Source organism: Echiichthys vipera, assembly GCF_963691815.1.
Source record: "Echiichthys vipera genome assembly, chromosome: 15".
In the NCBI taxonomy this organism is placed as follows: Eukaryota; Metazoa; Chordata; class Actinopteri; order Perciformes; family Trachinidae; genus Echiichthys; species Echiichthys vipera.
This window is the reverse complement of record NC_139840.1, coordinates 11,887,603-11,914,167: the sequence shown is the minus strand read 5'-3', so window position 1 is coordinate 11,914,167 and position 26,565 is coordinate 11,887,603. Positions and strand designations below refer to the sequence as shown.

Sequence of the window (26,565 nt, the reverse complement as noted above, 5' to 3'; positions counted from 1 at the left end):
CACCACCTATGAAAAGCAATCAGTCAATAACTTATTACAGAGTGTCGATGGTTAGGTCTTACACATTGTGGCAGGGCTGCAAGAGAAACAAAGGGAAGCGTAGCCTTTTTGGAGGCTGTAGTTTTCAAAAGTCTGAAATCATTGTCAGCCAGAACAATGTTCAAGGCTTGTTGAATAAGCCATCATGGTTGAATCTCAAGTCTTTATTTAACCACACAGTTCATCACAAGGACAGCCTGTTCTAAACCAGTTCCCCACACACTTCCCCCAAAAAATCATTAGTGAAGATCTGGCAGAAAGAACCTCATCTGTCATCTGTCAATACATCTGAGAACAATACCAGGAGATGATGTGAGCCAAGCACTTAAGAAAAGACCTGAGATTGAACCCATGTTTCCCAGAGGGGAACAGGTGAAGTCTTTACAGTGTTGCGTGAAAATCTTAATAGATACGAGACAGAATGTCAGGCTGAATGTCAAGTGCTTGGCTAGGCATTTTTGTACAAGTTGATTAAATGACTGAAGAGAAATATTTAGCTTTTATGATATGAGCACCTTATCAAAGGCTTTAAAAAATATACAATGTGTATAAAACATTTAATGAAACTGCAGAGCTAGACTTAAAATCCTCTTTAGGGATCCTGTCCAGAGATCGCCACTCATAACATTTTCAAAGCCTGCTATAGTTGAATATTAACACCATTTGACAGTATTTGTTTTACAAGCATCTGTGTTGGTTACAAAAACAAAACAAAAATTAAGGTCATCAAATCTTTAAAGACACCAGTTTGATTGCACATCTATGCAGACAGTGCTTGGAAATGGCATTTTGTATGTGTGTTGGATGTTGTCTTTGTCTTCTAGGAAATTTTCCACAGCTACTGTTCCTCTTCCAGTATTTCCAGCCGCCGGGGGCCGTACAGTAGAACATATGCTATATGCCAGTCCCCACCACCAGACAGTCGCAGGATATCCTCTGGAGACACCAGGCTCACCTTGTCATCATCAAACTTGACCCACTCATCTGGCAGAAGCAGAGACCACAGGAAACATAAATTCCTGAACATCTGTGTACTTGTGGGATTAGGTTCCTCTTTGCCGTTATGATTAGTCACTGATCTAACACTTAAGGTACGGTGTAGAACAAATGCGCTTACCTTCTTTCCTCTTGACCCATCCCACATAGTGACCGGATGAGCTAGAGCGGCCTTGGTGTGTCAGCACAGCCTGCAGGTCGTAGTAGCCACTGTTGTTGGAACCGAGGTCTGCAGGTGAAACGGCAGCATGTCACAATTCCTTCAACTTGGGCAAATAACTGAATGAAGCAGCAGAAAGTAAAAAAAAAAAAAAAAGGAACATCTACCCTTTAATGCCATTACACTTCTGGATAGAAGTGTGGTACTTAGCATTGATCTTTGATTCCTAAGACACCAGTAACTAATGTTTCACTGAACAGTGTCTTCTCTTGTTAGTTTTATTAGAAAATGCATTACAAGCTACTCATTGACCACATCACTTTAATCATAGAATAAAATTAATGAATAAATAAAGTGAATTCATTTTTATGCTGGTGCTGGTTTTGAGGGGTGGTGCCCTAGCGCCCTCTATGGGCCTGCCACTGAATCAGTTGTATTTGTAAAATGGATATACCCCTACTAATTAATCGATTTTAAGTATCAACTTGAGTGCCTGGATTTAGATGGTTTATGTCACAGTATCCATGGATGAAGGCCTTTTTTTTTTAACAAGTTGAAATGTCTATTCTTGGTGTTGGATTTCCCCAAAAAATGCAACTTATACTCGAGACTCGCGACTTATATATGTTTTTTTTCAACTTTATTATGCATTTTCGGCTGGTGAGACTTATACTCCGGAGCGACTTTTAATCCGAAAAATACGGTACTTGAAAAAATGGTAAGATGTATTTATGTTTTTGGTAGCGTTTTAAGTTACATTCCTCTTTCTTTCTTTTTTTTTTTTAAGTGTAGAGAAGGTGTCATGTCCCAACTTACCATCAGGAAATGAGAAGGGTTCATATTTCACTTTTGCTGCATCTTGCTTCTTCACCAACTAATGCAAAAAAAAACAAAAAAGGAAATTATGAGACACTGAACAGAACTGGTAACAACACTGTATGATAAAGTGGGAGCTTTTCTACTTCCAAGCTAAGCATGAAAGGTAGCTAGACAATAAGATAATCATTGATCGACCTTACCTTTTTCTGCTGTTCCTCTAGCTTCTTGTCCTCAACCTCCTTGAACTTTGACCTGATAGGCAGCATTTTCTCCTGGAGCTCTGAGGTGCACAGCTCATAGACATCCAGCATGAGTGGGAACTTGACATCCTTGAAAAAAGCCAAAAACAATATGTTTGCATTAAATGCCAAGTTATAGTGAGCCATGTTGTAAATGAGAGATTTAGAGAAGACAAACCTTAAGGACTTTTGCATTGACAGACTCCTTCTCTTTGTAGAAAAATCTGACCATCTGAACAGTCAAGTAGGCAGGGAGACGGCTGAGTTTTGACTAGAGGGAGAGGTAGAAAATATTTCAGAAGAGTAATACATTTCAAGTTTGTTAATGCAGAAGAAAAGATCACTTCTTTCAAATTAAACGGAAATACTTACAGATTTTATATACAAGGCATTTCTTTCCAAGGATGGAGACATTTTTGTGATTTCTTCCTGCAGTCTCTGGAGAAGAAATCAGTCAAAAACATGATTTAATCCCTATCACCCTGGCCTGGAGACAAACAACCATATTCCAGGCATCTACGTATAGTTTGAAATATCCCAAATACAAAGGGTGCACGTCTTGCTAAACAGTGGCATCTTTTCATATAAACACTTCTCTCATGAAGAAAACACGCACTACTCTGTTTCAATACACTTCCATTTTTTTGTCTGATACACACCAGCCTGAGTCCTGTTGCCAGGTATTTGACTTCTTGGTTGATGAAGCAACTGAGCTGGAGCTGGCTTTCCTTGCCCTTGATTGGCTCCTCCTCCTCAGACTCTGTGCATTTCATACTGAACAGTTGAGTTAAGAAAAAGTCTTGTGAAGTAATGTCACACAGCTGAGACACCTTTGCAGGGTCTTGCTTCAACACAACCATGCACCACTCTTTATGACAGAAACGTTCAAAGTCACACCCCACCAAACAAACAAGTAACACAAATATTTATGTGATCAACAAAGGCACCCTGCAAGGATACGCAGTTTCGAATTCTACGCCAAAATACTGGTCGATTAAGTTCTTCTTTGTAGAGGCAGAGGCAGCTCCGCTCTCAGACTCGGTCTAAAGATTGACAGACAAAAAGCAAAAATGTAACTTGTTGGAACTGTTATCTGTCTTTAACTCACTTTTTAATTACATATTATAACAACAGATGGTTAAAAATCAAACTAATAGATTTTACCTCCATGGAAGTCTCTGGCTCTAGTGGCTCTAACTTTTGTTGAAGCACTCTCATCATCTGCAGCCAGCACTCATTGGCATCCTGAGAACAAAAAAAGAACGATAATGTCAAGAGATTCGAACATATTCTGATATTTTCATTTGCTGTTTATTATAAGAATGCAGGTACAAGATGGATGGCGGTATAGATGTCAGTGATAGTGACTGTGGTGAAGAATTTCTCACCTGCTGGAGGTACTGTCCCTGGTCCCCCTTCTCAGCAAACTGTGGAAAAGCCATGTGAAGGAACTGCAGCAAAATAATTGGTGGCAGGCTAGATGAGGTCTTGTCCATGGTCTCATACAAGTCACGAAGGGCTGAGGATGCAAAGAAATGATATATATAAAAAATATATAAATATAAAAATATATATATTCATATATATATATATATTCATTTTAAATGCATTTAGTAAATTGCAGACAATAATATATGCCTGTGATTTCACAAATTCATCAAGTCAATGTGCCTCATACCTGCTGTGATGTATTGTGACGGTGCATTCGCCCCTGAAGATCGCAGAGCCCCTGTATATCTGTATATAAGACCAGGAAAAGGGAAAACACACGAAGTGGAAGACAAAAAGCTGATTTTAAACATTGCTTTCAATAATGTTGACCACTTAAACACAGCACCTCTTTATATTTGGAGTCTTAAACTTCTGAATATATTCTGAGACCCACTAATGGCAGAAAACCCACCTTCTGAGTGCGGTTTTGAGCTCTGGCACAGAGCGCAGACACTGCACCGTGGCATTCATGTAACATGTGTTGCCCAAGTTTGTCAGCCCACAAGGTAACTCCATCTGAAATGAACAAAGAAAGGGATAAGTTCCTGTACAGTTATAAAAGGTGAAATAGAGTTTTAAAAAATAAATAAAGAATTCCTAAGAAATGACAATATAGGTAGATCAGCATTTTACTGTGTTTATATTTTGAGCTGATTTCATCTTCAAGTGTTCAATATTGGCCAGTTGTCAACTCAGTTACCACTCCCAATAAGATGGCATTTCCCCAACATTTTATGTTTTATTTTAAAGTTTAGTTCATTTTTATTAATTTACAGTGTAGCAGAGTTTCCATTACTGTTGAGTAGTTACAGTGTTGCGAGTGCTGCTATAGGGACCTGAAATAAGAGCATTTGTGTGAAAAAAATCCGCTACTCTGTTTATGTTAATAACAGGACTCTTTGCTAAGAGAAACTGACAATTTCCGAACAGAAATGTGAGCAGCACAGTATCAAGTGACACAGCATTTTTTCCTTCATATGCATTACATTGTGGTCTGTGCACAATTCATCCTCAGTAAAAATGTTTTGGAAACAGTGCCATATATTTATGACAATAACAAAACACCTTGCTGACTGCAGCTTCATTCGTTAGGTGTTTTTCTTTCAGGTAAACACAAATACTGACCTGAAGAAGCGTCTCACCTTAAAAAGCTGATCTCCCAAAAGGGGCATATGCAGACTGTATATTTAATTTATTATGTTCTCTACTTGGTAAACATCACATTGAGGATGTATCATGACCAAGTCAGTGCCGAAAACATCAATCACCATAGTTGTTTTAGACGTACTGGTAATTTTCAGGCTTACTCACCGCTGAGGCCAGCTGCTCCTCAGTCATGTCCTCTACGAACATGGGCCGGACAGCAGGTTCCTCAGGCAAGGCTTCTGCTGAGCCCATCATCAGCAGAGTCATTCCCTGCAAAGAGAATCCACTTACATTCTCTTAAATGCATTTGGTTGCATAGCTATGTAAACTAAGCAATTCTTATAATATGCATTCCAACATCTTAAATACTCACATTTTTCAGCTTAATGTTCCCCCACTCATCATCCTTAAATAAGGACAAGACATTGGTTAGCTTTTTAAAAAAAAAGTATGCTGTTATTTATTCTTTTGGTGAAAAAATCCTTTAAAAAGAACAAAACCAATAATGTTCTAACACATGTCTAAATACTTTGACTTGGGACTGAACACTGGAAGTTACCAAACGTAATTTCAATTTTTCTTGATGTTCATTTGTCATTTTTTCCTGCTCTTAAAAGTGCCCATTGTTTATCTTGCTTTGTTTATGTGTATGTATGGATTTATATGTGCTTTTGTCTTTACACTGTCTGCCAAAGCATTTTGTAAATGTTTGTTTGTAAAGGTTATATATAAATAAAGTTATTATTACTTGTTAACATGATCAATTAATTGTTGGTTGTGGTCTTTTCATGAGATCTGTTGAAAAGAAAATATAGAGCACTGCCTAATCCTTTGCAAAAAAAAACCTGCAGTAGGTTATATTTTAGCACATGAACCAGATACCTTCAGAGTGCCTCCCTTCACCATGACCTTCTGTCTGTCTGGCTGAACTCCTGTCAGGGCAAAGAGCTGCGCCTTGAACACCATGGGTGGTTCCTCAGTGTTGAGCTCTACTGCATCAAACTTCTCTTTACCCCATTTCACATTCACTGCACATACAAAACAAGAAGAAATTAGAGTAACACATACTTACAAATTAGCCTCCCAGGGTGTGTTGGGAAAAACACCATAACTTTTATCAAACTGTTGCCATGTATGACACAGCATCTAAGGTAATTAGCCTCAGTAATGGGGAATCGGACAGCTAACGTCACTGTCCAACTGACTATCGGGATAAAAGCACAAGGCTAAAAGTGAAAGAATACATGCAGATGTTTGGCTGCCAATACGTTAATAATAAGTTAATACGACTGATTAGCCATTTCAGAAATCCATATTCGGGTACTGTCCTGTTTAAACGGCAAACCTGTGTCCTGTAAGCATTGTTAGTCTTACTGCAGTTAAGTGCTTTTAAAGTGTACACTCATGATTTGGCTTAGCAAGGCTAACGTTACCTATGCTAATGAAAAAAATACATTATTCTGATAATTTCATAAATGCACAACGTCAGAAATTCACATGGCTTAAATTAGAAGAAGAATAACAAGAATAACTGATAAGGTGGATGGGTTGTATTTAGAAACAATGACTTTAAATAACTAGTTTAAACCACCATAGCTAACGGTTAGCTGGCTAACACAACTAGCGTTAGCTTGCACTTAGCGGCAGTGGCTAATAGTTAGCTGCTTTTTAGTTTGTCAGATTGCAGTTTAGCGTCACCGGCTTCATCAAACACATCCTGTAAACTCCACTAACTGTGACTCTATGACAACACTGTAACAGTTACGTTTGCTCTTCTGTATAGAAATATTGTGGGTTTTTTTTTGTTATAATTCCCCCAGTGGCCTTACAAGACTGACAGACGTTAGCATGCTAACTGGATGTCATGCTAAAGCTAGCATGCTAAACGTAATTTACGTTACTGCACTAAAACACGTGTATGAGTTCACGTTTAACAGTCCTTTTCAATGGCAATGAATGTGTTGTATTAAAATAACATCATACCTGTAAACACCGGCATATTTGGCAACCGTTTACTTCCTCTAATCTTTGTTTTTTTCTGTTTCAATCCACCGGGGCGCGAATGAAGAGTTGGCTACTTCTCAGGCTGAACTTCATTCAAACACAATGACGCTGCAACAACACGCTGAGAACTCATCGATGCGCTCTGACATCTGCTAGCCGCCCTGACGCATGCAATGCACCCAGACTACACACAGCAGACTACTCACACTTATTACAGTATTTATGAGCGGTGAGTGTTGTTACTGATGTTGGCTTAGTACCATAGACTGTACACGACACTCTTAGCACGTGAATTTGTCCACTCCACATATGGCTCACCTGAGCCTATGTATCCCCGTTACTCTCCGATTAGTCCATCAGACCTCTAATGCACCATGGATGGATTAAGCTCCCTATTCCTCACATTATTTGTTTAGTAATACAATAATTTATCAAGTGCTTATACTGCACTGTAACTTCTACTCCTTTAATATTCTTGGTTTTATTTGATTTAAAATAATTGTATTTGCTGGTTTGTATTGCTATTTTTTGGAATTGTTTTATCTGAGCGTCATTTTATATCTAAATGCCATTGTATGCATTTCTCTCCAATGCTTTTAATGTTTTATGTCAAGCACTTTGATTTACCTTATTGTTGAATGGTGCTATACAATTAAAACTTTCCTTGCCTGAAATTAACAACATAAACCACTTCACACAATGTCATATATAGCTTATATAACATAACTAATGTTGCCACAGCAACTGTAAGATTGTAGAGCAGTTAATGTGTTGTTGCCTTGGTTACGGAAGACAATTTTCTTATGCCGGTTTGTTCAGATGTTTGCACTGTCATTAAAGTAAATATAAACGGATCAAGCCGACCCTCGATCACACAGTAACAACAGTAGTTTGGGGGTCCCTGTGACTGTGCTCACTTTGTCTGGTCCAGTTTTTGGATGGGCCCATGTATAGCCTGAAAATAAAAATATGAAACCCAGGATGGATGGCTGTAGTGAAGACTAGTATACAATGAATGAATGATACAGATATGTTTATTGACATATCCATCAGTGCGGACTCCAATGCAATTAACCATGCAAATTATCCAAGACAAGAGTAGATCATAGTTCCAGTGCTTTTTTTAACTGAACAAAAAGTTACAAATAAAGAGATTGCGGAGGTATTCCATAATCCTTATGTCTCTCTCATTATATACACTGTGGGGGGTTTGCATTAACGGGACATCACCGTGTTAGAGAAACAAGTTGTAATTGTTAACAAGGACAATCATTGACACAGGTGCTCACTTTAGGTACACCATCCCGAAATTTGTCTTATGATATGAACCAAGTCTAGGGACTTTGTTTTGACACGCTAACTCTATTGCAATGTGTCCATAAAGAGTTAATCTAATATATATATTTTATATACTCAAACCAGAGAAAATAAGTTCCGATAAAACCACACGTGTGGCGATTTCTTAAAAAATAAATGATGGAAGAGTTAAGATTTGTCTTGTTTTGGAGGAAGGAAAAAAAAAAAAAGAAGAAAAAGAGATATGGCAGTAAAATCAATATCCAAACATTAAGGCACTAGGTGGGCCAAATGCTACACCTGTTTAGTCTACAAATAATTTACAATTCAAACAGTGCAGTTTTACATTTGTTAACTTAATGTTTTCCTTTTGAACCATGTATTTATGAATCAATGTAAGGCAATACATTACAAAAAAAAAATAAACAATACAAGAAAAAAAATATATCACAGAGACAATGTACCAAATAAACAGAAAAACAAATCAATTAAGTTTTAGGACTCCTATACGCCATTACAATGGAATATTCCTTATGGCTTGGAGCAATAAAAATAATTATAATAAAAATAATGCATAGATTTAAATGATGATCTTGCATGCTCCTCACTCAATACTCAAAGCATCTAATACTTATGTCCCAATACTCTGTCTCAAACCTGATAAGTGACTTGCAGAGTGATAAAAAATAAAGGCAAAAAGGCCAGAGCTATTAGATGAAGGCATCAGTCTTTTTTTTTTCTTTTTTTCTTAGCTGGAAGCAGAAGTATGCTGGCATAAAGCTTGAGCATCTGTCAGGTGGGGGCGGGAAATTACAAAATAGATATTCATTTTCCACCCGAGACACAACCACTCACTGCAGATCTGCAATCCCTGTATGACAGTACCTTAAACTGAACACATACAAGTCCCAGCAAAACCCCCAGTTAACCTTCCAATATCCATCATAACTGTCATATAGTATAAAACACAGAATATCTCCACAACATGAGTCCCTCTATCGCTCCACTGTCCATCTGTAGTTCAAGACTAGTGTGCCATCTTCTGGTAGAAACGAAAAGCTGCACGTTTGTTGAGTTGAATGACAGTTATCTCTTGAATGTGGAAAGATGGGGTATTAGGCCTCTTGATGTCCATGATGCCTTGTGTCTGACATGTGTTGCAATTTGCCAGCGCTGGATATTTGATATATTCTTTCTTCTTTTTTTTTTCCATGAATTTTCTATGTAATACAGGTTTCTCCGTTTTTGAGGATGAGGAAGAAGGGAAAGTTTAGAGTCCAGAAAAAAAATCCAAATGGTTCAGATGGTTAGCTGAAAGAAAAAAAGAGAGAGACAGGTGTCCGGTAAAAGAGAGACACAATATCTTTACCTTGGTTAGTAACCCAATCTAAGTCAACATACAACAGAAAAGCTGGTTTACAGACACTGCAACACTGTTAACACCTTTGCATCATGTTGAACAGGTCATGTTAAAATCCTGTGCGGACCGTTCTAACAAAAGAGGTGTATAGTACGGTCTATAGGTTAGTTACTGAACCCAACAATACATTAGTGCCAATAAGAAAAATCCCAAGTGTCAACTGGAAGAGCCAAGAAGTCAACTGAGCAACCAACCAACCAGGAAGTGTCTCGTGTTAGAAACACCCAGTAACACATTTAATAAATAGAAGTTTAAAGCTGGAGAGAAAAATCTTTTTAAAAAAACAACTCTTTCTGAAGAAGTTCCTGTCAACAAGTGCTGGAAGTTGTGTCTGCCGCTTGGAGGCTGGACTGCGCTCTGCTACAACACAGGAGACAAACAGCAGGTCACGCGACTGACTTGGCCACATTTCAGCCCACCAGATGGGATAAAAATAAGACTTCTGACTGCAGCACACCCTCACTTACTGCCTAAAACAATAGTAACAGTGTCTTATTGTATGTCATGCAATTATCTCAAAAAGCCTAGACATCGCCCCACAAATTGTCAAGTTACCTCAGCTTTCCTGTATTGCTTTTAGGGTTCTTGCGGAAGGACTGGTTTGGTCCTGAGCGAGTGGACATAGAACGAGGCGAGGCTCTTGAAAATGTGGATGGTGGGGTCTTGGGAATCTTCTTTCCGAGGTGGCCGATCCATTTCTTCTGCTCATCCTGGGTCAGGGCGAGCAGGAGCATGTCCCGCGCAGAGGTCACATCGTAGTTTACTGTAGGGAAGGGCACAATGTGTTGCAGATCAAGAACACGTTCTGACATGATGACCTCAAAACTACCCTATATGTCAAGGTTGACAAGTAAAACACACACAAAAAGGAAAAAAAAACTGATAAACTGTCCAACACTCATTTTTTTGTTTAGTTTTCCCCCCGTGACAGCCCCATGGAGTCCAACAAGCCTTACCAGTTTGGATTGGGTACATTTTCTATTTCTTAAATCCGTCCTGAGTGATCAGAGCCCGACTGGACAGCTCTAAGTAACAGTGTGAATGCACAGAGGATGCAGTGAGATCAGATCAATCAGACCACATTCGGAGGTGGTTTGAGCCACTTGTATACATAGGATTCTTTTAGCAGTGTGAACGGAATGCGACCTGAGCCACAGGCAGCTCTGTGTATTTTGGCCGCTCTTTTGTATTTTTAAACATTATTATTTAAGTCGTTTTCATGTGTCTGAGAGTGAATCGTGTGTTCTGCATGTTATTATCAGTGGGCAGTGTTTGTTACCCTGCATTTATCCAGCTCTCTGGAACTCTTTTGTGTTTTCCCTTAAAAAAGGCAGCCCCAGTGACCGTGGGTGGATAATAACCTTATTTTTGGGTTAATAAAAATTTATCTGAAGTCACAAATATGTAGGATATATTGCTATACGTATTCCTGTTGTTTCTTTGTAACTTATGCTGTTGCTATTGACAAAGCTAGGGTCGTTGTGAAATGGATAAACATTTTATTTCCTATCAATTTTTTAGTTACAGTAGTCCCCTGTAATTTGTTTATTTTCCTGCCAGGTGTGAACAGACATACTGAGAGCTGTCCACTTGTGATCTGATCATTCAGGACGGATGTTAACACCAGGTGAGAACAGACCCTTTAACTCTTCAAGAGGCATTGCGAATATCACCGATGCTATACAGTTATTTTATGGAAAGTACCGTAAAACATTTACAATTAAAGATAGCTCATCTTCTAGACAGGACTTTACCTTTGCAAGGAGCAATAACGTCCTCCTTTTTGTCGAGGTGGTCCTTGTGGCACTTGACGTGGCAGCGGCGACACTCCAGGGCCGGAGGCGGCTTGAAGACGTGCCACAGAGGCTTGGAGCAGGCCTCACAGTTGGAAGGGAAGTGATATAGCGTGGGGATGAACTCGTGGCCTTTGTGTGGGAGACAGTTGGTCTTGTCGCCCTGAGGGACCGTCTCCATGTCCGCCTCCTTCCTGCATTCCCCCTCATTGGCATACAAAATCTGAATACAGACAGAGAGAGGGCCTTAAAATAAGCATTTCTGAGGCTGAGCAGAGCTCCACAGAATCTGACTTGACATTTTTAGAAATCATAAATCCAAGCAGAATGAAAATCTAGAAAAATCCAGCACAGGAAGAAGCCTCCAACCTGGAATATCCGTGGAATCTCTTCTGTCTCAGCTCGGTACACGTCTCCTTGTGTCACCGGTCTCACGTGAAACAGTTTACTGCACAAGAAGGCGCAATATCAGCAATTACATCTTATATCACAACCATACACTATAGACTGTATATGAAGATGGGCAAAGATTTTGGTTTTACTTTTGGGGAACTGTTAAACCATCCATCTTTATTCACAGTCTACGGTAACAACTCCTGCAACATGACCTCTGTAGATAATGCCTTTTCTTGCAATTATCTTTTCCTTTTTAAAAAAAACTTTAACTGTGACCGTCAAAAGGAGCACAAAAAAACATACTTACTCGATATCTAGTACCATTGAGGGATTGGACTGTTCCTTATCCTGCTCATCATTGTAGAACAGAATCTTCTTGCTGCTCACCACAACATACTGCAGATTTTTTTTTAAAAAAAGGACAATGAGAGGAAGACGGATATTGCCCTCAATGGGGTTGTGAACATTCTTAAACCATAACAGACTTCACAACACAATGCAGGTGCGCAGAGGAAACTCCAAATAAAACACAACATACCTGCTTCTTCCATCCGTATCGCTTTATATTAGCACGGTTAGGAATGGACAGCCAACCCTCCAATCTGGATTCTGAAAAGCAGCCCAGATGACAAAAACTTACAAATCTATGCAGTCGATTAAATGCACTGCAGAAAAGTGTTTGGTGTTTAAATACAAACTCAACTGGGGGGGGTTTAAGTGACAAAGGTCATACTGTAATTGTTTCAAAACAGCAGGTGAACCACTCAAGGAGTTCTGCCAGCTTTAAGGTAACTACACTGGAGGGCAGAGAGATTAGTTTAGATATCCCATGCTGCTACTACACACTACCCATGCAGGAGTAACATATTAGACATGTGCAAGTCCTTACAGCATTTTAGCAGAGCATCTTACAATTTATCCTTTCAAATGTTCTTTAAAACTCTTTTCGCAGCAGGAATTAGTATGTATTTTCTCTCAATTAGCTTGATCACTCACTCCTTTTATTAAAGAACAACCATGTGCGTTGCAGGGTATATACATTATTTGGTGCTAAAATTATAATTTCAAGTGCATGCAGCTGCAAAAACACGAGTTAAATGGGAACAGTGAACTTAGAGGGGCTTGTCTACTAAATGTGACAAAGTGAGGCAGGTCTTCGTGTCCAAGCGAGCAGTAGTTCTAGGTGAACATGCCAAAAAAAAAGAAAAACACACAATAAGAGTGTTAAGTGTTTGACGCACACAGTGCCATAAATGAAAGAAAATATATATATAGCCTTTTCAGTTTCAAGACATATTTTGAAAGGTGCTGAGAATGAGGCCGTAGACCTCACATCGGGCGTAGTCTAGCATGACGGTAACCTCGATCTGACGTGGTTACTTTACCGTCGGGGCTGACTTTGCGGCATTAACCAAAGCCTTTTTGCTCAACATCCTGTCAAAGTTCATGTTTAAAATTTTGTTGGTCGGACTGTTTTGACAATTTGGAAAGATATGTTTCTCTCCACTCCCTCAGACGTCTTTCAAAAGTCTTGTTGAATTCCCCCCAACAGAGATGGGTTTCTCACCTCCAGCAAAAGAATATTTAAGAAAAAAAATCAGGGGCAAAAAAAAAAACACAAAAAAAACTACACAAACACAACAGCTGCAGCACAGGCCAGGCATGAGGGGCTCTTGTCCACTCAGTTACTCACAGAGGGAAAGGAACAGACGTTACAAAGATAAGAAGAGAACCGACTGGACATGAGGGGAATAAAGAGAGAATGATTTAACCACAGACACCAGCATATAAGAAAACAGATCTAGATTAAGGAATATTTGTAAAGAAATGTGCTAGAGGAGGCGTCATTGTTCAGCTGTTAAGTACGGCAGCGTGATTTTAAAAACTAAATTGAGAGATGGCCACAGCTTCCCCCTAAATGTACTAAAAGTAAAACCACAAGCACCAATTAAATCTATTAGCTGATAGTACAACTAGAACAAGGTTCCTAACACTGATTCATTACTTTAACTATTATAGAAATATCATACGCAAAAAGTAACAAGACTGGAATACAGAACCACTACAACAGCCTTTTGTTAATAAACAAATCATATACTCATGTTCAGTTAAAGTTAAACACTAGTCCTTAAGATGTTTGATCGTTTCCTGTGATGCAGTTTTTTTAGTGTGACTTACAAATAATTTTTTGGGAACCATGTCAAAATATCATCTATTTTAACCAAAACGAAAAGTCAAGATTTGTAAAATTCTTAACACAATTTGATGTTAAAAAATGGGATAAGTGAGTGTATGCGAGTGTGGTATTCAAATTTGTGAGTAGTGGATGCATATTAACTCAACACGAAACTCCTTCTTGAACGTTTGTATCATAATTTGATATTTAAAAAATACGCTGGCCTCTGTAACTTTTTTTCTAATTGCCACAACACGCTAATAGCATGAGGCATAAAAGGTTTTAAAATCCACAAGTTGCAACATATCTTAACATTTTGAAGACCGTTTATACACCTTTCACTGTTTTTGTTGTTTTAAGACTCATCCAATACCTTCAATGTGATTTTGAGACTATTTCGATGCTCTTGAATTTGATTTCCCGACTTTTTTCAGACTTAATACCTAAGGAGGAATCCTGCATTTGGGACTTGAGTTTCTTGTTTGGAGTAAAAGTAGCAGCAGCAGTGTCCAGTTAGGCGCTGAGGTGACCTTACCTGCGATGTTGCTGTCCGTCTCATCTGTCTGCAAGCTGGTGACACTAGAGTTATCCATGCGCAGCTGCAGGTCGTTCAGTTTCTCCCGAAGCTGCTCGATGTCGCTCTCCTTGCTGTCCAGCTGCATTTGCAGCTCGTTGCGATATGTGCATTCCTCCGCCAGTTGCTGTTGGTAGCAAAGTCATGAGACTGGGGTTCAAAAACAAGGACAACCTTTTATGTTACTGCCCTCTACAGTTCTGAGACTTCTTTAACTTACCGCCTGCATCTCGCTCAACTCCTTTTGGTACTTGATGGCCATGTGGTTGAACTTCTCCTTCTCCTGGTTAAGTTCCAGCTGGAGCTTGCGGTTCTCCTTCTCCTTCTTCCGCAGGTCGGCAGTACTGCCCTTCTTCTTCTGGTCTAGCTTCATGTCCTTGCGGTTCATGATTTCTGCCAGCTTGTTCACCGCCTGATATTTTAAAAGTAGTTAAATAGTTGGAAAGCATAAGCTACCAATCTCCACTTGCGTTACTCGGGTTTGCTTCTGACTAAAACGTGTTTTACCTGAGTCTTCAGTGTGCGCTCTGTGTTCAGGACCTTCTCGTAGTTGGCCTTGATTGTATTTGCAATCTCTTCCTTCTGAGCTGCATACTCTGTCAAGAAAAAGAGACTCAGCTTGTGCAAACACATAATTATGAGGCAACAAAGAGACATGAAGGTCTAAACATGACTTAAATGCAATACTTAAACGCAATAAAGAATAAATAAATACAGAAATAAAATAAAAAATACATGCTGAAATAAATGAATTAAATAAATGCATAAATACATTATGTTTATGTATAAATAAAAGAATAAATGCATGCTTCATATTTGTTTCTACATTTTTGTTCACCTATATTTATTGATTTCTGTGTCCATATGTTAATGCAATATTTATTCATGCATTTATTTATTTATTTCAGCATTTATATATTTCTGTATTTATTTATTTCCTGTATTTTTTTTCTTCTAAATGTATTTATTGAGACTTGAGTCATGTTTAGGCCTCCATTTAAAGGTCAATGAAGGAACAGTACCTTCCTCCTGGGTACTAAGCTTCTCAGTTAACTCAGTCTTCTCTTTGCTCAGGTTCTCCACATCTTTGGTCAGAGTTTTATTGGATTCCTCAAGCTGCAGAGAAATGTCAATAGCACCTCTTTCACTCAAAATGGAGACAATAAATTAAGTTGCATCTTACTAAATGAACAACATAATATACACTGTGGAGGGATTTTTGCTTACCCGTGCAATAGTAGACTCCTTCTCCACAACCTCCTGCTTATGTCTACTGGTTGCCTTCTTGTTCTCCTGGCTGAGCTCGAAGTACTGTTCCTCCTGCAGTGCCCGGGCAAGCTGCTCTGACTCGGCCTTGGTCACTGTCAGATCCAACTGGGCAGACAGGGAGTCCCTTTGTAGATAGAAGATAAAACAAATATGTGTTGTTTTTTTTTAATCTCACATAACCTTGTCTCGTCAGCTGTTTATCATAAGACCACAAAAAAATAGGACATAAAACCATTAGCTTATATTGGGGTGGCTTTATCTACATAGAACAGAGTCTCTTACCTTTCACTGCACAACTCCTGCACCTTTTTATGAGCCTCTTGTACCTGCCGGTTCCTTTCCTCAATCTCCTCTTTTAGTTCCTTTACCTGAGTTTTGTAAAGCGTCTGAGGGAGGACGGACAGATAGTTTAGCCGATGACATTCACATTTGTTTAGAGACAACAGGGACATTAGGATAATGAGATGTATACTTACAGAAAAATACTGTTCAGCCTCTAGCTGGTCCTGAAGTTCCCTCATCTGTCCCTCGTTGCCTCTGTATTGTCTGTTGACACATCAACCAAATACATTAAGTACTTTTTTTCATTTCCTCATTATTTCTACGTATCTAGCGAATACCACTAGGGGTGTCTTTCTTTGACAATAGCAGACAGTATATTTAGAACTGTAGTTTCACTTTAACAGCGCTGTGTCAGAAGGTGTCAGATTAACAGTCTATAATGAAAAACAACAAATGCGCTAATACTCAAATTAAATGATGCTGATGACTAAACAATATCAGACTGTTGTATTTCTGGCGCCCAGATAGATTTAAAGCCCAGCCAAGACGCACTCTGACATGCTTGATCCTGGATAGCACAATTTAGAGACTATGAGATTGGCAGTTGAATCAGACTCCTCCGAGCGAATCGTCGATTGGTCGACTATACGGGCTCACCCCTAAATACCACACACTCAAGAGTTGAGCACTTTCTAAACAACACTCTTTAGCCAGGCAAACAGCCAGCCTGTAGTAAATTATAACTAGCATCACAACCAGCGGCACTGGCTGCAGCACTAGCAGAGGGATTAGCGATGGAGTGGATGGAGCTGGACTCTAAACCCTAATCCTTTGATGTACACACTGGTTCAGAAGAGCTTTGGCATATTCACCCTCTAAGCTGGAATATTAGCGCTTATTTGAAAATAGCAAGCAATTGTATGGCAATTAACACCTCGACTTCCAAAGAGCATTACGGCCGGTGCAGTAATAACACCAAATAAGAGCTCCTGACTGCAGCTGCTTCCAGTTGAGTTCCAATTATTACAATTTCTACACAGAGACATGGATGAACAGTAGATGTACAACATATGCAAAAAAAATTTATGACAAAATCAAGCAATCAATCAATTTTACAATAACATGAATTTTAAAATTCTAATGTAGGAAGGCCACTCACTTAGTCAGCTGCGCCAGCTGGAACTCCAGCGAGCGTTTATTCTCTAGTGCTGTGTTGATCTCCTGTTTGAGCTGCTTCTCTGAACACCTGAGACGATCCACTTCCTGCGTGCGGCTCTTCAACTCGCCCTGAGCCTGGAGACGCTTGCTTGACTCCTGGTCTCCCTGTATCCGCAGACTCTTCACCTGGGGAAGATATGACATGAGAGAGGTGAGATATCACCGATATACACTCACTAACTACTTTATTAGGCATACCTGGTGCTTAATAAAGTGTCAGTGTGGTCTTCTGCTGCTGTTACCCATCTGCTAGAAAGTAGGTCGTGTTGTGTGTTCACAGATGCTCTCCTGCATTCCTCGGTTGTAACCAGTGGTTATTTGAGTTACTGTTGCCTTTCTATCAGCTCCAACCAGTCTGGCCATTCTCCTCTGACCTCTGGCATCAACGAGGCATTTGCGCCCACAGAACTGCCGCTCAATGGATATTTTCTCTTTTTGGGACCATTCTCTGTAAACCCTAGAGATGGCTGTGCGTGAAAATCCCATTAGATCAGCAGTTTCTGAAATACTCAGACCAGCCCGTCTGGACCAACAACGATGCCACGTTCAAAGTCACTTAAATCACCTTTCTTCCCCATTCTGATGCTCGGTTTGAACTGCAGCAGATCATCTTGACCATGTCTACATGCCTAAATGCATTGAGTTGCTGCCATGTGATTGGCTGATTAGAAATTTGCGTTAACGCGCAGTTGGACAGATGCACCTAATAAAGTGACCGTTGAGTGTAAGGCACACAAAGGCATCTTTATTTGATGCGCCTAAATATTATTTAAAAAAAAAAATAAAAGGAGAGCCAGAGTGAGAGGGGGTTACTTACTTCATCTTCCAACCTTTCTTTTTGCTTCATCAGCTGCTCCATCTTCTGCACAGACTGCTTGAGGTCAAACTCTAACATCGAGCACTGCTTCTCGACCTCCACTACCCGACTCTCCGCTCGCATTCTTGCGCCATTCTCCTCAGACATCTTCTGTTGAACAGCTGGAGTTGGACAGTGACAGAAAAACAGTCAATTTCTGGTTCTACTGCCAACTGGTAGCCCTGAATTCACACCAAACTATCCATCTGTCCAATGTGTCTAAATTCTGACAGTTTCCTTCCATTTTCAATAACTACAGAAACAGCAAGAACACCATCTATTGTGATTATTTATTAATGTGTGACGATCAGTACAACATATGTAACAACTGGATTAAGAAAAAAAGCTGAATATCAGCAACTAATGTGCATTTTCTCATAATTTTTCCTCTTTTTTTGCCCATCACCAAGGTATACTTTGAGCTGTAATTGTTCAAAAGATTTGTTTTCTGTAAATGGTGCACAGTGTGATTCTGGAGCCGTAAAACAAACAATGTGTTATTGCATGGGGGTATAAGATCCAGATGAAGTCCAAAAAAAATGGCTGGAAACTTTTGAAAGAAAATCTAGAGTTTGTGATGCAGATCAGTAAAAATTGACTATTACTATACTACTAAGCCTTTAATTATTGACAAGAGCACGATCATGGAAGCAATGTGCCTTCTCAAGCATGTACAGGGTGAAAGGCAAGAAATCACTAGGACAGCTCATCATTCTATTGCAAAAAACTGCTTTAGAGTCCTGCTTTAATATGCAATGAGGCCCTGTCCCGACTTGCTGACTGGCTTACACTCCTTGAATTCCTCCCACCCAAACATCCCCTGCAGGTGTGTCCAATCAGATTGTAGACAAGAAGGATAAACAGGAAGAGGAAGATGAGTTTAGAAAGAAGTTAATAAAAATAAAGGAAGAGAGGCAATAAAAAATGAGGAGACAAGAGGAGTTCAAGCAGGATTCAAGAAAAAGAAGGAAGCAAATAGAAAAGGTGGAGAGAAAACAGCGGAGTGGGGCAGGCTCTGACATAGAACTGGCATACCATTCATGGCAGCTGATTTGGCTTCTTCGATAGACTCGTATTTGTCAGTGAGCTGTGCCCGTGTCACCCTGTGCTCAGTCTGCTCCTGCTCCACGCGCTGCTGCAAGGTCTTAAGTTTGTAGTTCAGGTCTATCTCTAGGTTGTTTTTTTCCTGTAGGAAGGGGTAAAAACACCACGCAAACATGAAGGCAAGCCGAACACACACCTGTCTTATAATCTAGTTGGAAGTACACTAAATAACAGCAAGGCCTACAATTCTACAGAGTGAAAGCACATTTGTTATTTCACAAATATTACTAATACTTCGTGAACACACTTCTTGTGTATACCTTCTCTAGGTTATTGCTCCTCTCCTGGGCCTGTTTGCGTTCTGCCTCCACTTTGGAGAGGCTGTGCTTCAAGCTTTTGTTGTCCTCTTGCAGCCCTGCCATCCTCGCTGAGAAGAGAGGATAAAGTGCGTCACTTTCATGGCGCTTACGATATTTTCAAATATTTAGTAAATGACAACGTGCCTAATGCCTAATACTTGTCTGACATACTGTTCTGACTTTCAGAAAGTCTTCAATGTCCCTCTGTCACACTCCGTTCTACCTCTCTCCTTCTATGACTTTCAGAAGTTTCTTCCCATTAAAAGATAAGCGGCTGACAGATAAATGAGAGACTGGCTTGACTGCTGTGGGCTTTGTCAGTGCTTGGGCATGTCTCACACATATCAGTGTGGAGAGTGAGGGATAGCTGCTATAAGGTGGGATATATGCAGCTGTCTCAAATGTCTGAAAGAGTGAGATTATAAGTCTAAAAGAGTCATTTGAAACCACACAGATGGCTTAATACATGCAAATTCTGCCCTCCCTGGCTTTAGTTCTTCAGTTCCATTTGAAAACTAGTAATACATTTATATCTGAATTGCATGCCTCTGAGTTTATCAGTTCCCTTTATCAATGCCGGCATGTTTACCTGACAGCTGTGCATTGCAAAGCAATGACATCAAACTTGTGTCTTAGCAGCTGATTACTTGCCACAAGGACACAGTGTGGCTTTATTACGCAATTAAATATGACAACAGTGCAGCTTGGAATGTCTGTAAAATGATCATAACAAGTCAGGGTGGTAACACCAGCAATATGTTAAAATATCTTTCTATAAAACATGGGCTTACAGTCTTTTTTTCCACACAGAAAACTGATCTGGAATCGGTAAGAGAATCGTTAAAGAATCATGCCGGTAAGCAGAATCCATACCAGTATTGGTATCAATAAAATCGTATCAATTCGTATTCCGACCTGTCTCTGTCTTTAAAGAATGCTTTTCGCTCTGATGCAATAAACACAGATTTATGGATTATTATGTATTTCAGTGCTGGATTTGCATTTGCTGTGGCTAGGTTTGTATATCATTGGGTCACCTTGTAGCTCGCTGATCTCCTCAGAGCCAAGACTGTAGTTTCTCCTCTCTGAGTCGAGGGTGCTCTGAAGCAGCAGGAGCTCCTTCTCGAGCTGGGCCTTCTCCCCGTCCACTGCGCGGCTCCTCTCCTGCAGCTCTCGGTTCAAGTTCTCCAACTGGCTCATTGACTTTGCCATCTCTGTGTGGCTCTTCCTCAGTCTCGCCGCTGTGTCTGACTCTGAACGCAGTAGGTCATTGGCCTCTTCCATCTGTCAATCAAAAACAAAGAGGATCAGGAGGGAAAAAAGAAGAAGCTGAAAACATTGTCCTCCACTAGTCCAGACTGCGTGTGTACACTGTATACCTGATTCTGCAGCTGGACAATCTTTTCATTAGAGGCCTGAGAGTTCTGGCTGATCTTCCTCATATCTTCAAGCTGCTCCTTTAAAGTCGACACTAGAAAAAAAAAAGTTGTGAAATTAATTAGACAGGGCTTCATATAAACTCCTATTTCGACCCCAAACGACATCCTATCCCCAATTTCCTGATAAAAATCACACTAAAAGACACGCACAAAATATCAAGTCTTCAACTAACTGTTTACTGGTTCTCAATCCACTTGCAGTATGAATGGGAAAGTCACAAAAAACACGTGAATGGTATCACAGTTAACTAGATCTGTAGTTGGCTGTGGGCAGGATAAAGGTCACACTAAGACACCAGCTAATCCATTTGGGGGCATATGTCTTGACCAGATCAAATGATACTGAGACGATAGGGCATTAACATCCAACAAAACTGTCTTTAAATATCGACTGCTTCCACGTTCCACTCTACAGTTATGCTTTAATTGCACCGTGTCTGAATCGTACGTCAGCAGCACCTCATTATCTTTACCCTCATTCTCCAAATTGCGTCTCTTCTCTGCCTCCTGGTCAGCTTTTCTTTGGTACTCTGTGAATCTGTGCTGCTGCATGATCTTGTCCTTCTCCAGCAGAGACATGCTGGCCTCTGCGCTCTTCCTCATGTTTGCCTGTGGCATGGAACAACAGAGCAGCTGTGATGTGGCAGGAAGAAACGAATCCCCAATCTAGCCTCTGAGCAGTAATACATTTAACATCACCCTTTGATTCTATCGTCACACTTTTTTGAAAATATGGATTACCAAAATAAAAGCTGTAGATGCAGTTTATTCTTATGGATAGAATTGCTATGATTTGATGATAGCAGCAAACATAATCATTTGTCCATTAGAGGAATGCTGAGAGAAAAAAAAATAGCATTTAACCTCTTCATCCAGTTCTTTTATGATCTTGTCGATCTTGGTGTTTGATGTCCTGAGGAGAAAAGAGTTTGAGAAAAATACTTACATGTTAATGTCTCTTAAATTAAAACGTCATGCACATTGCGGTGTACAAAAATCTGGTTTACTCTACATAAACAATCAAGAACACAAATGCAACCAGAGGGCAAAAAACACACTGGCACCATGTCATAATAACTAATCTATGGCCCCTTTTGCATTTAGTTATATATATATATATATCACAATTTAACTTGGAATGATTAAGTATTTTTTAAAGAAGTAAATGACTCTCCCTCTGTAATACTGTTGTCTGTTTTATGAGATGACTGTGACAAATAATTTGCATCTTGTCTGTGCTTTGACTATGTAAGCAGCTACCTTGTGTATAAATAAAAGTCCTATCCCAAACCTGCATTTCTGCTCCAACTCATCCTTCAGCTGCATCTCACTATGGAGCTGCTCCTCCAGTTGGTAGATCCTCTTCTGCAGATTCTCCAGCTAAAAACACACATTAAACGATCTTAGATCTTCATAGATACACACAGATATTGCCGATATCTACGTAAAGGGAAGCCATTTGCAGATATTCTACATCTCACAAGAAAGTCTTCTACTTACATGACTCTTGTCTTCTTTTGTGGAGCTGCTACGTTTGTCACTGGTCTTTGTGGCGGGATTGGAGCTGCGCAAAAGACTGGGAACAAAATACTTTTATTATCACAATAGTTATTTTGAAACCTCTTATTATAGGAGCATTTACTGGCAAACGGAAGATGTATACCTGTGATATTTGCCCTAAATTCCCAAATAAGGTATATGTGTATTCAGTGTTACAAGGAATAAAGTCAACAACTCTGCACATAGATTATAAACGTGTCTGGCAGACTTACTGCTGACTGCTATAGTATGTGAAGCCTACGAAGGGGAGCTGGTTGCCCACAAAGGCCTTTGGTATGGGGAAGGTCTCCTCCTCTCCCCGGTCCTCCTCGATGTCATCAAAGTTACTGGTGTCAACGTCACTGCTCAGTTCAGGCACTACTGGGGCCGCCGCTACACAGGGCATGAACAGACAGAAGATTCATGATGATACAAGATAAAGAGGGCTACTACGGTTCATTACATATATAGTATGCTAAAGGCAGTCTATGAATCAACCAAAATGTTCAACACAGGTTTCAGAAGACTACGGGGAATACGGGGACTAACACCGGAGAAAACCTCAATCTAAGATCAAAATGTTAACCATAATGCTCATTCTTCATGATTAATAATACATGCAAATAAATCTGTAATTTCTATGCTACTATTAGGCCTTGAAAATGGTCAGATAAGCCAAATGATGTGAATCATATTTTCTTTACTGTCCCTCTCTCTTTTTTTTTTTAATCGGTCATTACTGTATTTTGAAGTAGATTACTTTCCAGCTAGATAAGGGCCACAGAAACAATTATTCTCCTCAGAGTATTTTTTTTGGATCAAAGATCTCTTTTGAAACCCTCTTTAATACAGGGGGAAACCAGCCAGCTGGAAGGGCTGGTCAGCCCGGGGAACAACCGGGTGGGCCAACACCAAAGTGCTGACTTCAGCCTAGTAAAGTATTAAATATAAAGCCACTAAAGAACTGACTATAGCTCCTGGATTTAGCCCCACATTTCTAATCTCTCTCTGCTCTGGTGTCAATCCCCGGCGCATTAACATTTGCGACGTACTGCTTCCCTCGCTGTTGGCCTCGAAAGGGCTGTGCTGCCAATTATTCCTCTGAGCAGGAATCACGTTTAGTCTTGGAAAGGATACTGAATGAATGGCTCGTCTACAAGAATTTCCTGCAACTGTCTGTAGTAGGTCAAATGGAAAACATGATCGCTGACATGATTGCAGTAACTGTGAGCAGACTGCCAAATGAGATAGGAGGTGTGAGAATCATGACGGTAAAAATGTTCTTACTTTCTCTGATGTTCTCCCACGTCCACTGGTCATTCTTGAAGAAGGGATGCCTCTTGATCTCATCAACACCATTACGGCCAAGTCGAACTTCCCTGGGGGGTTGGGGAGGACAGACTTAATTTATTTCAACAGTTAGGATTTCCAAACACCAGTAGAAGTAGCAATATCTCTATACAAAGAAGCACATCTGTTATTTTTCTATGTATGTCAATCAAGATTCTTTCCACTGAGGGTCCTCTAAGCAATCACAATCAATGCCTAAACAAGGAAAGGGTCTAATGATAAGAACCCACTTCAAAATCCAGTGCTTAGTATGCCACTATCTAACCTGTCAGTCAGGAAAGCACAGATGAGATTCTTGGCGTCATTGGAGATGTCACTGTCGTCGGGAAAGGTCAGGGCATTCTTGTGGTTCATAATTTTGCTATAGGTCCCCACCAGGGAGTCTGCATAGAAAGGAGTGTCGCCTGTGCACAACACAAGACAAACAAGAGCCATGGGTTACCTATATGTCCACAGTAAGAACAAACTGGGTGAAACATATACACACAGTAAATATAAAAGTAAATAGATAGAATAAATATATAAAAATATATAGGAGTATATATTATTTTGGAGACAAGGTAGAAGGGATCCAGAGTTTTTGTTATTTTATTGTTTTTTAACATAAACTTCAGACTATTAAATTAAAAATTATGTCAGGAATATAAACATTAATGTTGAACCTTACAGGAAAAACTTATTCTTAAACTCACCAACTAGCATTTCGTACAGGAACACTCCCACTGACCACCAGTCACACTCTCTGCCATAATAGCCATCTCCTCCTTGGGATTTCAGTACCTCGGGCGAAATGTAGTCTGGAGTTCCCACTGCTGTGTCGCATCGTACCATACCATCCTGAAGAGGAAAAGCATTTTTTTAAATATCACAATTTAAATACTTTTTCATAAAAATCAATCCCTCAAAACTATTGTTTGTCAAAACTCTTACATGTTTTTCATATACCTAAATAATCAGCAAACCACTTAAAATCCCATACTTAAAACATTTATTCTAATGCATACGTGGTGTGATTATGGCGATTATGGTTCATTAGGGTGAGAGAAATTAAATGTGATACCTTGTTCATTTTCATGCAGGTCCCAAAGTCTGCCAGTTTTAAGTGCCCTGCTTTGTCTAGCAACATGTTATCAGGCTTCACGTCCCTGAGAACGCAAGAATTTAGTGATATCAAACACATATACACACAAACAAAAAACATCAAACTCAAGGACAAGAAAAGTAAAGCACTTTTGTGTTTATGTGCAAAAGTTACGATTAGAGCTGCTTTAGGGAGCCACTTGGAAAAAATAGCTCTCCTAATCAGAAGTGTCAGAAGGTGCTGCAGTATTCTGCAGTGATAGGTCAGATGTAATGGGGTGTGAAGGAGCCTGAGAACTGAGGGAGCAGAATTTATGTGTTCTTAAAATTTCTTCTCACTTCAACTTCCAGCAAGCTAATGGGAAAATTGCAGAGAGCTACTTAATACGGGTGTCATGGTGTGAATTTTACACCATTGCAGCTGAGCACATGACTTGGTGTGTAGAATAATATCAGTAAGCATTTTATAAAAAGGAAAAACAAGGTTTTATCATGGAAATTTGGCACTGACCAACGCATAGAGATTGATAGATTGCCCTACTACTCCAAGATATATTATTCAGCCAGCATCATGTAACTCAACTGAACAGCATAGGCAGTAATGCAGCACAACATCTATAGTTAGAACACAAGCAAGTAACTAGCATTTGTGCTAATAACAGTACCCTCTAGATCATAGGTTACTACCACATCTTCTAAATAGCACATTTCTCACAGTTTTTTATTGATGCACCAATTTTTTGGGCAGAACATCGATATCTGCCAGCATTCGCCTCATTGACTGCCTATTGGAAAATATTTGATAATTCACAGATGGCGGGGGCCGATATTTATTTGTTATTTTTTTGCAGTCGGACTCCAACAACAGCCCGCTAGCGTGCGCTGCTACTACAGCTATGGAGAAGAAGCCGGGAAGGACACGGCGCTGGCATGACATGCGAGGTAAGAGGTCAAAGGGAGCTGTGTGCCTGTGTGGTTTGTTTACAGTGAAAGAAAATGCCGGCTTTGTGGCAGCACAGCATGTGAGAACGAACAATCACGTAAACCGCAGCATTTGAGAAAGGGGGAAAATTCCACACAGGCAGAGGCAAAGGCAAAGCTGAAGAGCTTACTAACAAGGCCTTGAAGTTCACTGGGTTATGTAAATACTGAAAAGTGATTGTCTTGGTAACACTGGTTTAAAGCAGCTAAAGGACTTTTGAAGCAGTTATTTTTCTTGTGAAATAAGGACATATGAAATGTTGTTTCATTAAATTTGTATGATTGAATAACTAAATGAGTAACAACAACAAAACATTTCTATCACCCAAACTGTCATTATAAACATTGTGTCGGTGCATCCCAAATTATTTTACCGGTTCACTTTGGACAAGGTTTCAGAGGCAATTCCAAACAGACTATGAAGCCTCAAAGTGTAAATCAGGCTCAAAATCATCCCACGTTTTTTTTGGCACTTGCATACATCAACTCTCACGGATTTCTCCGTTAATAGTTCATACACGAAAAAACTGTCTCGATGGCTTATTTGACGTATGTAAGTGCCGAAAAAGATCATGGGATGATTCTGCGCCAGAATTACA

At 39.8% G+C, this 26,565-nt stretch overlaps 2 protein-coding genes across 3 annotated transcripts in view; both read right to left on the bottom strand.

Moving 5' to 3' along the window:
• Positions 1-49: 49 nt before the first annotated feature.
• usp14 (ubiquitin specific peptidase 14 (tRNA-guanine transglycosylase)) lies at positions 50-7,002 on the bottom strand. The gene is made up of 16 exons (XM_083927757.1): positions 6,874-7,002; positions 5,773-5,918; positions 5,264-5,296; positions 5,056-5,160; positions 4,157-4,260; positions 3,932-3,990; positions 3,642-3,772; positions 3,418-3,498; positions 3,214-3,296; positions 2,913-3,027; positions 2,626-2,691; positions 2,432-2,524; positions 2,215-2,343; positions 2,012-2,069; positions 1,157-1,264; positions 50-1,023 (listed from the first exon to the last, which is right to left on the bottom strand). Exons 1-16 carry the CDS (start codon positions 6,887-6,889, stop codon positions 878-880), a joined length of 1,473 nt encoding a protein of 490 aa, XP_083783883.1. The 5' UTR covers positions 6,890-7,002; the 3' UTR covers positions 50-877.
• A 950-nt stretch (positions 7,003-7,952) lies between these two features.
• rock1 (Rho-associated, coiled-coil containing protein kinase 1) overlaps positions 7,953-26,565 on the bottom strand; it is a 34,508-nt gene continuing 15,895 nt past the window's right edge. The window contains exons 6-33 of one of the 2 annotated variants that reach the window (XM_083928492.1): positions 24,966-25,050; positions 24,598-24,742; positions 24,171-24,309; positions 23,843-23,934; positions 22,789-22,948; positions 22,517-22,592; positions 22,308-22,396; positions 21,881-21,929; positions 21,490-21,625; positions 20,957-21,048; positions 20,615-20,861; positions 19,539-19,645; positions 19,210-19,360; positions 18,136-18,296; positions 17,260-17,444; positions 16,295-16,364; positions 16,101-16,204; positions 15,777-15,942; positions 15,572-15,665; positions 15,057-15,145; positions 14,770-14,961; positions 14,511-14,676; positions 12,338-12,408; positions 12,107-12,195; positions 11,773-11,851; positions 11,365-11,626; positions 10,166-10,373; positions 7,953-9,970 (exon numbers count right to left, since the gene is read on the bottom strand). In XM_083928492.1, the coding sequence (XP_083784618.1) occupies positions 9,919-9,970; positions 10,166-10,373; positions 11,365-11,626; positions 11,773-11,851; positions 12,107-12,195; positions 12,338-12,408; positions 14,511-14,676; positions 14,770-14,961; positions 15,057-15,145; positions 15,572-15,665; positions 15,777-15,942; positions 16,101-16,204; positions 16,295-16,364; positions 17,260-17,444; positions 18,136-18,296; positions 19,210-19,360; positions 19,539-19,645; positions 20,615-20,861; positions 20,957-21,048; positions 21,490-21,625; positions 21,881-21,929; positions 22,308-22,396; positions 22,517-22,592; positions 22,789-22,948; positions 23,843-23,934; positions 24,171-24,309; positions 24,598-24,742; positions 24,966-25,050 (3,556 nt within the window). In that variant the 3' untranslated portion in view covers positions 7,953-9,918. The remainder of the gene's footprint in view (positions 9,971-10,165; positions 10,374-11,364; positions 11,627-11,772; positions 11,852-12,106; positions 12,196-12,337; positions 12,409-14,510; positions 14,677-14,769; positions 14,962-15,056; positions 15,146-15,571; positions 15,666-15,776; positions 15,943-16,100; positions 16,205-16,294; positions 16,365-17,259; positions 17,445-18,135; positions 18,297-19,209; positions 19,361-19,538; positions 19,646-20,614; positions 20,862-20,956; positions 21,049-21,489; positions 21,626-21,880; positions 21,930-22,307; positions 22,397-22,516; positions 22,593-22,788; positions 22,949-23,842; positions 23,935-24,170; positions 24,310-24,597; positions 24,743-24,965; positions 25,051-26,565) is intronic. The other variant, XM_083928493.1, reaches the window with a different exon arrangement.